General features: G+C 41.2%; 2 protein-coding genes across 2 annotated transcripts; both read right to left on the reverse strand.

Moving 5' to 3' along the window:
* Positions 1 to 879: 879 nt before the first annotated feature.
* lratb.2 (lecithin retinol acyltransferase b, tandem duplicate 2) lies at positions 880 to 4,791 on the reverse strand. Its single transcript, XM_032582269.1, has 5 exons — positions 3,625 to 4,791; positions 3,155 to 3,260; positions 2,593 to 2,667; positions 2,186 to 2,338; positions 880 to 1,208 (listed from the first exon to the last, which is right to left on the reverse strand). The coding sequence occupies exons 1-5, from the start codon at positions 3,816 to 3,818 to the stop codon at positions 1,053 to 1,055; spliced, it is 684 nt and encodes a 227-aa protein (XP_032438160.1). The 5' UTR covers positions 3,819 to 4,791; the 3' UTR covers positions 880 to 1,052.
* Positions 4,792 to 5,561: 770 nt separating this feature from the next.
* LOC116733392 (lecithin retinol acyltransferase-like) lies at positions 5,562 to 12,779 on the reverse strand. The gene is made up of 2 exons (XM_032584227.1): positions 12,109 to 12,779; positions 5,562 to 6,307 (listed from the first exon to the last, which is right to left on the reverse strand). Exons 1-2 carry the CDS (start codon positions 12,667 to 12,669, stop codon positions 6,155 to 6,157), a joined length of 714 nt encoding a protein of 237 aa, XP_032440118.1. The 5' UTR covers positions 12,670 to 12,779; the 3' UTR covers positions 5,562 to 6,154.
* Positions 12,780 to 16,469: the final 3,690 nt, after the last annotated feature.

Below are 16,469 nucleotides of genomic sequence, written 5' to 3' on the forward strand. Positions count from 1 at the left end.
ACCTCAGGAGAGACGAGCAGAGCTCCGGTCTTCGGTCAAAACTTCGCCGGGAAGAGAAGGAAGGTTGCCTGGCAACGGTGAGAACAGTTCAGAGCCGTTCGAGGAAGCGGATCCTTACGCGACTTACGTTTAGCCAATCAGAGATGAGCTTTTCAGTGCGGAAGCCGGGATCGGATAGATGCGAAAATAAAATAAAATAAAATAAAATAAAATAAAATAAAATAAAATAAAATAAAATAAAATAAAAATCCGTCTTTCTTTTCAATTAAGTTTTTTCATTTGCTTTACACCTATTTTTTTGTCCATCCTAAAACTAATTTGACTTGATTTGACTTTAAATTAAATTAAATTTGATTTGATTCGTAGTGCGAGATGCAGTAGGGGAGCAAATAATAATAAGAAAATGTTATTACTTAATTATTTACTGAATTATTTTCCCTTTAAACTAAAAAACAAAGTAAAACTAAAATAAATTTTAGGTGTCACTATATAAAGCTAAAAACACGAAATTATTTAATCTGTTGAATATTTACATTAACTGAAAGTTGAACAAGAATATAAATTTAAAATCTTACACCAAATAAAAAATGTAAACAAAAACATGAGAGGAATCAAATGTTAAATGAATAAAACTTTTTTGCACATAAAGTTGGAACAATTTTATTCAATTGTAGTTTTATATTATGTGATTGAGAGAGAGATGAATCAATGATGTTGATTTCTCAAGAATAAATCATATTATCACAATTGTTTTGCAAGAAATGTAAAAATAATATTGTATGAAACAATATTTAGAATGAGTGCAAACCGAAGGAGGTGGATTTATGAGAATGTTCTGGCAAACTCCATCCGTTGATACATCTAAACACTGAACAAACGTAAATAAATAAGTTTTTATTTAACAGGATATGTTTGGGATCTATTATAAATCATAAACAATGAAAGATTCTGTGATGAAAACAATCAGGACTAATTTAAGCTTCAGATTGGACTGCTGGTCAAAATAAATCATCTCTGAGGATCCGGGTCAGGGTCCGGGTCAGTGTGTCCAATCAGGAGGCCATCCAGAGGAGGAAGGGCAGCAGAACCGCCAGCAGGACCGACCAGGTGTTCAAAACCCGCAGGTAGACCAGCAGACAAGCAGCCAGCACTGCCGTAACCTTGGCAACGCCTCGACTCAGCAACAGTTTCCTCACCGTCTTACAGAACTGATGGAGACAAACCAGAGAACCGTCAGCGCCGCCATTTTGTTTTCCTCTGCTGTTTTCTATGATCTGACTGGTTTTCTTCATTCCTTCTTTTCTTCTGTCTCACTTTTGTTTGGTTCTGTTGCCAGAAAAAAAAACAACTAACAAGTTTCAGCAAGTTTAAAGCGAAATTGAATATTATTCCTGGAGGGAGGAATAATAATAAACAGTTCAAGTTAAACATATTTAAATGAAAAATTGTATCAGATAAATCCACCTACATAAAAACAGCCACTGGATGGCGACATTGCACCGTGCTGGCTCTGACTCTAGAGATCATTCAGTTGTTTATTTAGCTTTTCTCCAAACCAGCTGATAAAATCACGTCTGATTGGCATTTTCCCCTTTTTTCACCACATGACAGTTGGAGAGAAGCCAAGCTAATGAAACTCCCTCCGAGCGTTTCTGAGTTCTCAAAGAAAACCAAGAGAATCTGCCTTCTTGACGTCAGCAGTTGTTCCTATGGTGTGGGTCATGACGATTATCCTCTGTGGCTGCAGCAGGTCTGAACATTATGTTCCTGACCTCCACTAAATGAATGTTTGTGTAATCCTGACGTGATTTTCCTTCTCAGCAGCTCCACTGATGCAGTTTCAAGCCCTGTTCTCCAGCTCCATGCTGCCTGGTTCGCTCCTCCTTAATTCCTTCTCAACTCTCAACCTCCTAATCCCACAGAAAATCTACTGAAACAATGAAGCTTTCACAGACAAACGGTTGCTGCAATGCAAAGCTTAACCCAAGCAGAGAAAGAGGCTGGTCTGATCGGTGATCGCTGTTAATCTGCCACAGGGAGCAAAGGTTGCAGCTGAAGGTTAAAGTGTTGCTGGAAAACCTGACAACCCATAAAACTGAGTCGCTTTTATTCTCCACCTGGGTTTGTAATTCCCAATCGGAGAATGGCTGAATTTGGACTGTGGGGGTTTCCTGTGTAGCGTCACCTGGAAGGTCTGGAAGCTCATGACGGTGCCGTATCGGCAGTACATGACGAAGTGTTCGCAGTTGTACCACAGGAGGCTGTAGGCCACGTCTCCCAGCAGCTTCTCGGCCCGCCGGGCCGCCTCCTCCCCCTGCAGCGCTGGACAGCTGCACATCTGAGGGGAGAACACACATAAAACCTGGATTAATACCATCAAGAGAACTCCAGATTCATTCAAAATGACCAGGAATAATCCAACATGGATCAGACCCAGAACCCAGAACTCCCTGCACCTTTAAGAAGCCTTGGTTTATGTCCAGTCAGACAGTCAGCTGGATTCATGGATAAGTAACATAAACCTTTTGTTTCCTACTGTATGAATGACTTCAGAGCTTTAAATACTGAATCAGGGAGTTGAACCAGGGTCACCTTGTCCATGGGGTTGAGGATTATCTCGGCTCCGTAGGCGAAGTCCTCCACTGAGTCCACCCTCACGCTGCCACACTGCACACAGGAACAAGTTAGGCTCAGTTCCTCCTTTAACTTAAAGACATTACCAGACATTGATATAAGAGTTAGCAGCTAACTCGACTGATGTCATCTGTTCTGGTCCGGTCGGGTCCACCAGATCAATCTACGCAAAACCAATTGATTTTGCCAAAACCCTGGAGTCTAGAGCCAAACACACAACGAGGGCAGCGAATTAAATCCTATTTAAGGGCCTAATGGGGCCCGAACACAATAAAACAGGCTGATGTGTTTACGAAACAGACACCAAGCCAATGAGTGTTTTTGTTGCGAATTGTAACCGCAGAGCAACACTGCCATCCACAGGCCGCAAGGGAAACTGCAAGATGAACTTTAAACAAAGGGAAGGTTTGATGCTGCCAGTGCTGCTGTGAATGATGATAAAATATTTTTAAAAATCTCTCATAGATCCTTCTAGCTTCAGGAAATAATGAAGGACAAGGCGGAGAAGAGTCCATGTCACCTTAGCCAGTACTCCCAGTATGAGTCTGGTGTTGGTGACCATCTGTTTGAGCCGAAACTGGTTAGTGGAGACGACGGGCATGATGTCGGGGATGAAATGAGCCACTCTGGAGGAAAACATGGAGATAAAAATAAATAAAATAACAGACTGACAAAAAAAAAGCAGAAAAAAAATTAAAGGAATGAAAAATAAATGTTAAAAACGAATAAAAATGGATTGACAGGAAAGTTAAAAAATGAACAAACAGAACAAAAAAGTTAAAAGTAAATTATAAAAAAGACAAATCAAGAAAGTAAAGAAAATGGTAGAAAGACAGAAATGTAAGATGAAAATGAGGAATAGAGAAGAATATTTCAGAAGGGCAGAATCACGTCACACATCAGAAAGAAGCAACGCGGCAAAATAAGAAATATTGTAATATTTTCAACATTTTTACCTCCTGACCAATCAGAGCGCAGCGTCAGACTCACCTGCCTCCTCCCAGGTAAATCCCAAAATGAGTGAAGAGAGTCCGGGGGACTTCCAGCAGGTCTCCCCTCATGAACACCAGGTCATACCTGCTCTTCTCCTCCTCATTATCCTCCTTCTCCTCCTCCTCCTCAGGTGAAGGGTCAACTGTTGCCGAGGAGACGAAGATCAAAGAGAGGAGCCGCAGCGGAAACATGGCGCAGGAGACGCGGGTCGCAGTGAAACTGGAGGTTTTATCCAGCAGGTGGGAGGAGCAGAGAGGAGATGAGAGTCCGATTCTGACCGGAAGTCAAAGGAATTCACCGCAGACAGGGGGCGCTGTTTGCTTTACCTGCAGAGGTCTCAGCTCTGACTTCCTGGGTCCAAAAAGATCAAAACAGGATGAAAACTGACCAAACATTATTGATATGAAAACATATAAAGTATTTCACAGACAACTTTCAAACTACTGTCATAGAAAACCAGAAGAAATTGACAAAAATGAAATAATGTACAAGATTCAACCACTGAAAAGGAAAAAAACAATAAAATCGATTTAAAAAAAAAAACATCAAAGGAGTGAAAAAACTATAACCACATCCTGCTGGTAAAGTTACCTCCTCAACAGATGTTTTAAAAAATATTCCAGATAGATCAATATGACACAGTAACACCTGGAACAAGGTGAGCCAGGGTCTCCATGGCAACCAGAAACACTAGCAAAACAAGCAAACAGACGAAAAACAGTGAAACCTGTAAAATCTGCTAACAGGTGAAAAATCTTACATTTGAATCTCATGGGATTTTGTTTGTAAGTGTTGAAACAAAGAAACAAAGCAATTAAAAATAAAATAAAGCAAAAAATATTAAACTATTAAAAAGGTCAGCAAGATGAGAACCTTTTTTTCTGGCATAAAGTCAGAAAATACACATAAAAGACATAATGAACAAAAACAGGTGCAGAAGGAGCACAAAAACACCTGTTAGGAATTAGAAACTGCAAGTTTTCTCATCCAACATCAGAGTCTGACCTCACAAATGATCAACAGTCAATAATTTCCACAAAGAAACTCCTACACTTTATGGAAAGTCTTTCCTGGAGATCTGAAGCTGTTTTATCTGCCCGGGTTGGGCTGACGGCGTTTCAGGCTCTACAGATGAAGAACAGGACGTCTTCATCACTGACCCAACGCTGTTCTGGGTCTGCAGTCTCCACGCTGGCCAGCAGGGGGCGGCAGGCTCTAAGGAGCCCAACGAAAAGAATCAGGCCAAATAAATAATGTAAAAACTCATAACTTCATTATTATAAACAGATTAGGGGTTTTTTTTGTCTGTTTTTAAACTGCATGTAGAGTTTATAAAGTTAATTTAAAAAAAAATTTTTTTAAATACATTACTGAGGTCATCACGTTTATTTACAGTTCAAAATTATTATGATGAACAAAAGTTAACAGGCGTAAGCAACCAAGGACCTACAGAACCAATAAACATAAATAAAATCAACAAACGCGCCAGATTAAAATAGTTTCCATCCATTTCTTCTCACACAGGGAAGTAAAGGAATATTTGATTGGAAGAAAATCTGTTTTTATTTTCATTTGATTGAATCTGGCAGGTCAGCAACTGTTTCCACTTTTCTCAGCAGCCAGAGGAAAAAATCTTTCATTACAGCAACCAAACCCTGATAACAGCTGAGCAGCGAAACTCAAAACGAGTTCAGTGATTCATAGGAGATAAAAAATATACTACAAGCAATTTTCAGTTAATTTGGAAAGAAAAGTGCTGACACAGCTTTTTTAATTATTTTAATGACTTTGCTTTAATCCGTCTTAGTGATAATTTTGAAGAAATTGTAATATTTTAATATGTAAGTCAAAATAAATTAAAGATTTATAGAATAAAAGCAAAGTTGGGTAAATTTGTTATAATAAATGTAACAAAGGAGGAAAAAAAACGCAAATCCACTTTTCTTCCATTTCCTTTATTTACACATTAAAACACAATATAACAAGTTATAAAACGGTAAAAAAGTTTGTGACTGTTAGGAAACAATCAGGTCCAGAAGGATATTTACAGATATTTACATCTTCACCAGGATGCAGAGCTGAAACAAAAAACCAAACAGATTCCTGACATACTGGATAGAAATGGAGCCAGACTTGATCAAGAACAAGAGCAGACTGGAGGGAAAACCAGTCAGATAAAAATTAGAAACAGAGCAGAGTTAATGTGAGATTTTTATCTGTGGTCTGGATGGAGAAAACTTTCAAATCTGAACTAAAATGTTCAGTCGGCTGTTTTGGTTCCTTTCTGTCTTCTGATTGGCTGATAATCATCAAATGAAGTTTCTATTCAGCAGGAGAGAAAATAAAAACAATAACAGAAAAAAAACATAATATCAAAGTGAGAAGTGTCCAAACTAGCAGAAAACGTTTTTACTTCCAGATCGATCAGACGAGGCAACAGTTTCCGTCTCTAAAACCCAAATGGTCTAGTTAAAGACCAGATGTTTTCCGTCTTCCAGAACAGAGTCTCTGGGTTTGTTCTGGCCTCTTAGCTGGCCATCCACAGGGTGAAGGGGATGAGGGCGGAGGGCAGGGCGGTGCCGGGGGATACGCCCAAACACGCCATGGACAGGAGGCCCAGCAGGCCAGTCAGAACCACGCTGCGCTGGTCCCGGATCAGAGACTTCAGCCACTCACAGAACTGCAGAAAAACACAGAGGACAGAAAAAAAACGTTCACATTTTTCACATTAAACACATAACTTATACAAATCTGAAAAGTGTGGGCTGCATTTTCATTTGGAAAACTATGGAACCATGTTGGTTTACTTTGCTCATCTAGACACACCTTCACCATTCTGCTCCCCATAAAACGTCACATTTCCTGCAAAAATGGACAAATTCTCCCAAACTACATCCTACATCCTGCATCCTACATCCTACATCCTGCATCCTACATCCTACATCCTGCATCCTACATCCTGCATCCTACATCCTACATCCTACATCCTGCATCCTAAATCCTACATCCTACATCCTGCATCCTACATCCTACATCCTGCATCCTACATCCTGCATCTAAAAATCCTACATCCTGCATCCTACATCCTGCATCCTGCATCCTACATCCTGCATCTAAAAATCCTACATCCTGCATCCTACATCCTGCATCCTACATCCTACATCCTGCATCCTACATCCTGCATCCTGCATCCTACATCCTACATCCTGCATCCTACATCCTGCATCCTACATCCTGCATCCTACATCCTACATCCTGCATCCTACATCCTGCATCCTACATCCTACATCCTGCATCCTACATCCTGCATCCTACATCCTACATCCTACATCCTGCATCCTACATCCTGCATCCTACATCCTACATCCTGCATCCTACATCCTACATCCTGCATCCTACATCCTGCATCCTACATCCTGCATCCTACATCCTACATCCTACATCCTGCATCCTACATCCTGCATCCTGCATCCTACATACTGCATCCTACATCCTACATCCTACATCCTGCATCCTACATCCTACATCCTGCATCCTACATCCTACATCCTGCATCCTACATCCTGCATCCTACATCCTACATCCTGCATCCTACATCCTGCATCCTACATCCTACATCCTGCATCCTACATCCTGCATCCTACATCCTACATCCTACATCCTACATCCTGCATCCTACATCCTGCCTGCCACATAAAATAGCAGAAAGTCTTTGATTGTAAAATCATTTACAGGAAAACCTTGATCTATAAAAAAAAAAAACCTGTGCTGAACTGAAAACCGGCTTTTTTAATCCACATTTAACTAATGTTCATAAATGTTAGGAAACATGTTTGTTATTAATGCAGTGCCTAAATATTTATTTCTTTTAAAGGAGAAACAAAGACTACTGTCTGAACAAAGAATTTTAGCACTTTTGATACTTTTGGACTTGATATAACTCGCTGCTTTTCCACTTGTATTGATATTTTTAGGTTTGCTTTTCATATTTTTTCACACTAAAATCACAAAACTTCCATGTATTTTATCCGCCAGTGAAACATGGCAGTGGCAGCATCATGCTAAGGGGATGCATTTCTTCAGCATGGAATAAGGAAGCTGGTAGGAACTAATCAGATTTGGTCAATCACATTAAAAAAAATCAATAAAATACATTGAACTGTGAGGTTGCAACATGTGAACCAGCTCAAGAGGGAATGAATATTTTTGCCAGACTTGCTGCTTTTCAAACTCTGCTTAGAGTTGAAACAATACAGAAACACCAGCAACACAAAAGCCCACAGAGGTTTTAGAAACGCTACAAATTATTCCCATATTTGTAAGTAAATGACATTTGAAATGCTAATTACAGCCTTAATAAGAGACAGACTGCGGTTTCCCTCCTGCTGCTGCTGACAGACTTTTCCCTGCATCAAGTTTCACATCCTGTAATTTCCAAGCCAAACATCTGACCTGTGTGCCGCCTCGGAGAGAAGCCTGTAAAGGTTTAAGGAATGGGGGGCCGAGGGCCAACAGGAGCTCTTAAAGGAGCCTCAGAGGGCCCCAGCGTTAAGTAAACATCAGGTTGGATTACCCTCTGCTACCAGGGGTCAGCATGCTGCCACTCTGTTCACAAAGCTCCGGTCAGGTTGAGTTTTAGCTCAGGTTTGTTTTCAAAATGTAAAGAATGCGCCATCGTTCTGACATGTAAAGGTTGACTGTGTGAAACTGAAAAACAGCAAAAAGGTAAATATTTATCACCTTTATTCACCTGGATGTTAGTCAGAAAAATGTTATTCAACTTTTATAAAACTAAACTCTTTGAGTCTGGAAGTTTCAGTTGGCTTAAAATAATCACTGATCAAGAAAACATGCTAGTAGCTTTAAGTAGCTTCAGAAGATTGTGTTACATTCAGTTGTGCTTTGTTGTTTAGAGGCAATAAGGCTCAACACCCAGGGCGGCTCACCACCCAGGGCGGCACACCACCCAGGGCGGCACACCGCCCAGGGCGGCACACCACCCAGGGCGGCACACCCTCAGGAGCGACACGCAAACTTACACTACAACGTTATCTGTAGGTTGTGCCACAGTTGTGTTTTCTAAGGCTTGTCTTCATGTCCTGTTATTGTCAAATCCTTTGTTAGCAGAGTGTTGGTAAGAAAATATGGATGCTTTTATTACTTTTGCATAGTTTTCATAACTCAAAATTAAAACAATCCCGTCTCTCTTTCACTGAAGTTATTATTTGATTGGCTAAGTTAAAGAAGTCTGCACTGCATTATCTATAGATTTGAAAATACTTTGACTGACATACTTTATACTCAATTATTCAACACAGCAACATTCAGAGAAGTAAACAGCAACAGTAAATTAATCAATAGGGAACAACATTCATGCCAAACTCCCATATACAATTGAACCCTGCCTATCAGCAACTCAGTATTTTCTGATCCACTTATTCACAGATTTTTCATAGATCATATCCAAAACATCACACAGATTCATTTCAGCTTGAGAAGCTGAAATACCAACAAACAATGCTTGACATGTTATTGGCTGCTGTTTGTACAGCAGCCAATCCAGGAGCACCATTTGGTTTACGTGGCTCTGATTGGCTGCAGAGCAGCGATAAGGAAGTCTGTAGATGTTAGCTTCAGATAGTTTCCACTGTGCATATTAATGCTTACTAAAGTATATTTTATATTTGAACTATTAAAATAGGCAATTAGGAGCATTTTTGAATATTTAAGAATTCACAGATTTTAATTATTAGCAGCTGTGAACACTGGGGGTCCTCCGTAATGATTAAACCATCCAGATTCCTCCAAACACACATAAACTACGTAAACACCAAACAGTCACTGAATGACCTGGAATGACGAAAACATCTTTTATAAACACTTCTCCAAACAAAAAGATTTATATATATATATATATATATATATATATATATATTTTATTACATTTTTGATTTATGGGCTAGGGGGCTGAAAACTTTTCAGTACCTTCAAATCCGTGGTAGTCAGTCAAACTCCTATTTAACATCAGTATTAGTATTAGGCTGAGTAACAAAGGCTCAAACAGGATGTGAAAAATGAACCTTCATCTGATGTACAGCAGCAGAGATGAGCGAATTTTTCCCAAATCCAGCTGAAGAAGAGTCAAGCTGTCATCTGAGTGAAACACGTCCTGGACCGACCGCAGAGAGGCGTGGTCCTGGTTTAAAGGGCCGGTACGGCTGTCGTCCATCATCATCAGCATCCTCAGCGCAGACTGAGTGACTCTCTGCTGCTGGCAGGCGGCTCAGGTCTGAATGCGGCTCTTGTTCTCAGGACTTTTCCGAGGAGCGACCCAGATTTTCCTGCTCCGTAAACCCGAGTCCAACAGAGGAGGACGGACGTCCTGATTGGCTGCTAAACCTCCATGAGCCATTATTTCCATCCTTAACAGTTCAGTCCTCCTGGTTCACAGCGAGGTTTATCCTTCACATGAAGCCAAGGCAGCATTTCTGATCCACTTACATTAAAGTTAAAATAGTTTCATTTATCAGGCAGAGATTTTTCTGGAAAGATTGTATGAGACGGTCAGATGGGGGAATTAATCATATCAGCATCTATGTAAAAAAAATGAGCTGGTTCATTTGCTGCAATATGTTCACTGTGTATTTTTAGTTTAGTTTCTAGTGCAAATATCTTAGAATGCTTGAAATAAGACAAAATTAATACAGAAGTAGCTATTCTGAAATAAAAGCTTGTTTCAAATCAATAATTCCTTAATGTTGATGGAAAAGTTGCAGTTTCACCGGTAAAATATTTAACTTATAACACGGGAAAATGTCTTGTTACAAGTGAAATAATCAGCCAGTGAAATTAGAAGATTTTCATCAATATTAAGGATCAATTGACTTCAAACAGACTCATATATTTTTGCTGAAAAGTCACTTCAAATATCTCATTTCAAGTGAACTGAGATATTTGTGATAGAAACTAAACCAAAATTACTTGGTAAGATTTTGTACTTTTTGCAGTGTTTTTTTATGATATTGTATCATTTTGGAGATAAATATGAGAAACACACGTTCAAAAAGGGCATCATGAAGGATAAACCATGCATTTTAATATAAGTAAATAAGTAAATGTTGCACTTCATCATAGTTTGTCCTTGCTTACAATCTAATGCATTAAATATGCCGTATGAATATCTGTCTCAACTGAGTTTTGGTTCCAGTGAGCAGATTCCATCTTTGAGTTTATCCAGAGCTAACAGGGTCCAGAGATTTTCTGCTGTTGCATTTCAGCACAAAGCAGCAGCTTTGTGTGCAAAATAACAAACAAATCAGGAGACAAAAGAGTTAAATCCAGCAGAGATTCAGAGTCAAATCTGCTGCAGCCGCCTGAATCATTCACAGATCACAACAAAGTGTTGGGAACCACTGATGAACGGCAGGTTAGACGTCTGGATGATGGAAAAGTTTTTTTAAAAAAGAGTCCTCCTCTGTTAAGGTCTGCTCTGCTGCATGCACAGTGAGTCAGGATAAAGTTGTTTCACTAAAACCTTCAGCGTTTTATGAGGCTGCAAAGTCAAACATGCGTGAACACATGTGGTCTCCTGCTGCAGGACGTTCTGTCCAATAAAACACAGGATCCCTGTGTGCAGGAAACTTCTGCAGACTTTCAGCGACGAGTCAGTACGGCAAGCCCTTAACGATAAATATCAGCACAAACAAATGATGTAGAATTCATGATTTAACTTTTAAAGAGGCTATAAAAGATTACGAGGAAATGTTTTAGGAGCGACGGTGGTTTAGTGGGTGGAGGTCTGGACTCGGCCAAGCTGGGTTTGGTTCCAGGCATCAGACCGTTTGATGCCTGATCTCCTCTGTCAACATGGTGCAAAACAGAAACATGAAGCTCCACAAAGATGCTTGTAAAAGATTTTATCTGCTCGTTACATCGCTTTTTCTGTCTGCAGGGAATCAATCATGTTCAGGTCACACAAAGACAGAGTCATGTTCTATAATCAAAACATGGAACCCAAAAAATCCATCAAAATTAGTGTGTGTGTGTGTGTGTGTGTGTGGGCTGAAATAACTAACTGGATTAATCAATTATTGAAATAATTGTTAACTAATTTAGTAATCAATTAATCATTAACTGGGGTATACAGACTCAAAAAAGATCAATTGATAAAAAATAATAATATACAAAACTGTACAAAAATATCTATATGTTGCATTTAAGACTCTATACTTTAGCCTAGTGGTAAAGTTTTAGCTTCATCCTGTGGGAGTGAATTTTAGGCAATGAATGTTTTTGTTTTAAATGACTATTCAATCATTTCTATATTAGACAAATAGTGACTTTTGGCAGTAATGGCTTTCTATGCTACTTAATAAAATTAGGTCTAATTAATGTATTTAAAACTTTTGCAGTTTTCCGATGCAGACAGTAGTTTGGTAAATGAACTGGTGAATGGCTCGGTGGGGTCAAAGGGCAGCTCACCTGGTCGGTCTGCAGGCTCTGCGCGGCCCCGTAGCGGCAGTAGGTGACGAAATGCTCGCAGTTGTTCCACAGCAGGCTGTAGGAAACCCCGCCGACCAGCCGCTCGGCCCTCAGGGCCACCTCCTCCCCGGGCAGCGGGCTGTGCGGCACCGCCCGGTCCATAGCGTTCAGCAGGATCCCGGCTCCGTACGCGAAGTCCTCCACCGAGTCCACCCGGATGCTGGCGCGCTTGGACAGCACGCCGAGCAGCAGCCGGCTGTTGGTCACCATCTGCTGGATCTGCCGGCTGTCGGAGCTCAGCACCGGCAGGATGTCCGGGATCAGGTGCGCCACCCGGTTGTCGCCCAGGTAGATCCCGAAGTGCGTGAAGAGGGTTCGGGGGACCTCCAGCAGGTCCCCGCGCTGGAACCTGTGCGGTGCCGCCGCTGCTGCTGCGGGGGGCTGCGGGAGCGGCTCCTCCCGGTCACAGCTGCGGGCCAGCTGCGGGGGCAGCAGGCTGGACAGCTTGATGTGGGCGAGGAGGAAGAGGCGCTCCAGGAGGAAGGTGAGGCTGTCCAGCATGGCGGCGGCAGGATGCGGGTCCGTCCGGCTCCGAGTCTGAGCGGCTCCCCGCGGGAAGCCCGCTTTTACTGCGGGGGCGTGCGGGAGCGGAGCGCGCCCCGTGTGTGTCACAGGGAGAGGGAGGAGATGAGATACCGGAGACCAGTTAACCCAGTTAACCCAATGAAACCAGTTAACCCAACATAATCCAGTTAACCCAATGAAACCAGTTAACCCAACATAATCCAGTTAACCAGTTAACCCAATGAAACCATTTCAATCAGTTAAACAGTTAGCCCAGTTAAACAAGTTAAATCAGTTAACCGACAACCTCCTGGTCTGTTCATCCATCCATCCATCATCCATCCATCCATCCATCCATCCATCCATCCATCCATCCATCATCCATCCATCCCAGGAGAAACCAGTGAGATTCTGTTAAACATGAACTTCAGACCCTCTGAGGCTCCGCCCACATGGAGGTGAACAAGGTAAATTCTTGTAATCTATAAAGAAAGAATTAAAAACAGGACACAGCGCCACAGAATCGCTGTAGTAGGTCTGCCAGGCCAGTTGGTGGCGCTGTAACTCTCCCACGGAGACGGAGCAGCGATGTCGTTTTAAAAACACGGCTCGCATGTCGACACTGAAACATGAATCTGGCGTTTAGAAATTTTTCTACTTTTCAAACATTTTTAAAAATAATTTCTTTTCAAAATGGTGGCTGTGGATTTCCCGTCTGAACTACCAAACACCTTCCAGGTGTCTGTGTGGGCGGGGCCTGAATGCAGCAGGTTTTAATCTGGCTCCTCCAAAACTGCCATGTCTTTAAAATCCACTTCAAAGCATTTCTGGAATCAAAAATCACAAAAACTGAAGGATGAAAACAGGAGAAATAATTGATTTGATCTGCAGTAAAAGCAGAACAGGAATGCTACATTAATAAAGAGTTGATCATGTTTCAGTTGGTTCTGGTTCTGTTTGGCTCCTCTGGGCTCCCGTAGGACCACAGGTTCATGAACCTGGCGCTGACGTTCTGCTGTGGTTGTAACAGAACCGCCTCCGCTCAGCCTGACGCCAACCAAACGCTTCTGAGCCGCAAGTCAGAGCAGCAAATGTTGTTGACGCCGAGTCGTCAGCAGCTCTGTGGGAACCGGGTCGGCCAGGAGCCGCTGCAGGTCCACTTCCTGTTCACACCTGGACCATCCTGGACCGTTTACACCTCACAATGACCTCTGACCTTCTGGCTGCACAGTGTCCTGGATTACAACGACTGGAACAAACTGGTTTAATGAACTGGACCTGTTGGTCGACTGATCCTGTGAACCGGGCCTGATTAAATGAACTGAACCGAGTTGGAAGATTCATTAAAAGTAGGAATGATTCAATGATGACATCACAGAGCTCAGGTTTACAGAAAGTCCCGGTTCTGGTGACCACAAAAATAAAATTCTGTAAGTAAACTCACCTCTCACGTTTTTATCGTCAAACACAAACCAGCCAATCGCTTTGCAGAACCTGGAGATCTTTAGGCTGAAGGTCCAATGGAGCCTCAGAAAAAGGAGAAAAAGGTTTAAGTTGCTCAAACTGCTGATTTTAGCTTTTTTTCTTCCACACAACCAACATAAGATTTAAAAAGAATGAACTGAAAAAGAAAAAAAACAGCCAATATTTTGTTCTGGTTCCAGATGACAGAACCAGAGCAGATGAGCTACAGCAGCAGATGCCTCTCCTCTCAGCTGAGAACAGGAGACTGAAGATTAGAGTGCATTCCCAGTCCGCTCCAAAAGCAGGAAGTGGACTACAGTGTAGGGGATTCTGGGTAAATACAACCAAAACAAATGCTAGAGAGCCTAGCGCTAAGGGAGAGATGGCTTGTTGTTTTTTACCAACAATAAAAGTGAAAAATACGCAAAAACCTGAAGCCACTCCATTTTTGTTTCCATTTGGTGAAGAAGGAAGTTGCACTCAGTGTCTTCAGTGGTTTTTGGTGCAGCGCCCCCACAGGCCTGGAGGGGAACAGGTTGCTCAAAGGGTTTGGTTGGTTTGAGTCAGAGCAGAGAGAGAAAGAACCACAGCAGCTGGAGATGGAGCAAATGTTGTGATTTTGGTCCATAATCAAACCGACTCTAACGGACTAAATCACACAGACTCACCAAAATCAGAAAACAGAGAAATCCTGCTGGTCCAACGAGTTTCAGCAGGAACACACAGACGGTTGGTCAGGACATAAAATCTGTTATAAACAACAAAACAAAACAGAAACTATCGCAACCTGCTGTGATGCTTACACTTCTGAAGGAGTCCCTCAAATGTTAGCTTTATTTTCATATCAAGATTATTGAAATAGTTTGTAATTGTTGAGAAAAACAAAATTTAATTTGGATGTTATTTCAAATTTATTACAAATACTTCAGAAAATCTTGTGAGGTTTAAATGATCTGAAATAATCTAAAGCAAGTAACTGTAGAACCTCATACAGCCGATCCAGCACAGACAGTGAAAACCTGCCTTCATGTCTGAATCTGGACTCAGTTTTCAGCTGATCCTTGTTTTTTTTTTCTGATTCATCTCCAGAAAGGAGAACAAACCAAGTTTTGTGTTTCATGTTCATGGTGGGTTAAACCGTCTGATTAGCTAAAAGCTACTTGTGATTCACTTCTCATTTTTGTTACCAAAGCTTTTCTTCCGTCTTCCTCCGAATGGGAGAAGAGGATTTGGAAGGATTAGGGGAAGATTATGGAAACGGACCGGGACTCACGCAGTGAGACCCCGCCCCTCCGACTGGAGCTGAATGAGTGAGGAGAGGTGAGATCTGAAATGCTGAATGGTTGTGTTGATGTGACCCCGACTGAGCGGCTGTGAAGAGGTGAAAGGAGCCGAGTGACGCCTCAGAGAGGAGATGGCAGCTGATCCTCTCACTTCAGGACGGATCAGGTTTCAGGATTTAACCCGACATGCTGCACTGCAAAAACACTTTGGTCCAGTTTAGGGTCCGAATATTTCAGCAAACTTCAAATAAGGCAAAACTAACTTACAAGCAACGTTTTAGCAAAACATAGGGATTGTTTAAAATCAATAATTCCTTAATATTGATGAAACAGTAAGACTGTAGTTACTCTGACAGATTATTTAACTTATAACAAGATATTTTCCCCATAAATTAACTAAAATACCACCAGAAAAAAGTTACTTTCAGGTTAGTTTGTCTCAGTTGTACTGAGATATTTGCACTAGAAACTTTGGTGTTATTTGTAGCCTGTTTGCACTTCTAAAAGCTGCTTTTTCTTTAGAATATTTTCAATTTAAGGAAAAATGATGTTAATAGCTGAACAATTTGGAGTTATGTGGTTCCACAGAAAAACACTCAACCAGAAACAGTTTGGGGTCCAATCTGTATTTATGGATGATTTAAATGTCTTTACAGCTGAACCTGGATTTGCTATTTTATTAAATTCTTATGTAAAAATGTTGTAAAACATTAAAAATAAGGAATAAAATGAATCTGGCCGTGATTTTTCCATTGTGAATTCCTAAAAGTTCACAAAGAGGTTCTAAAGGCTAGTTAAGCTCTGATATGTAGAAAACAATAATGTGTAAATCATTAGAAACTAGAAGTTTCACCTTCATCTGTTCAGCTTGAAGTTTTCTTCGGTCTTTTCATGGAGTCAAACTTTGGTGATAAAGTGACAAATAAAACCTGGAGACAGTTTTAGGTTTGGACACAAAGGCAAAACGGGGCTGAAATGAGGACAAAGAGGGAAGATAAACGAGCGGCCAGACGTAATTTATCTCCTTTTCTCAGCCATGACGCCGTGACA

The sequence above is a fragment of the Xiphophorus hellerii genome, chromosome 14, assembly GCF_003331165.1.
Source record: "Xiphophorus hellerii strain 12219 chromosome 14, Xiphophorus_hellerii-4.1, whole genome shotgun sequence".
NCBI lineage: Eukaryota > Metazoa > Chordata > Actinopteri > Cyprinodontiformes > Poeciliidae > Xiphophorus > Xiphophorus hellerii.

Bases quoted from the DNA above. Each gene is read 5' to 3' on its own strand.
- LOC116733392 (XM_032584227.1), bottom strand. From the start codon at position 12,669: ATGCTGGACAGCCTCACCTTCCTCCTGGAGCGCCTCTTCCTCCTCGCC. The intron at 6,308-12,108 runs GTGAGCTGCCCT...GTTTTTCTGCAG, and splicing joins AGAGCCTGCAGACCGACCAG to TTCTGTGAGTGGCTGAAGTC.
- lratb.2 (XM_032582269.1), bottom strand. From the start codon at position 3,818: ATGTTTCCGCTGCGGCTCCTCTCTTTGATCTTCGTCTCCTCGGCAACA. The intron at 3,261-3,624 runs GTGAGTCTGACG...GTTTTCCTCCAG, and splicing joins ATTTACCTGGGAGGAGGCAG to AGTGGCTCATTTCATCCCCG. The intron at 1,209-2,185 runs GTGACGCTACAC...TGTCTCCATCAG, and splicing joins TGAGCTTCCAGACCTTCCAG to TTCTGTAAGACGGTGAGGAA.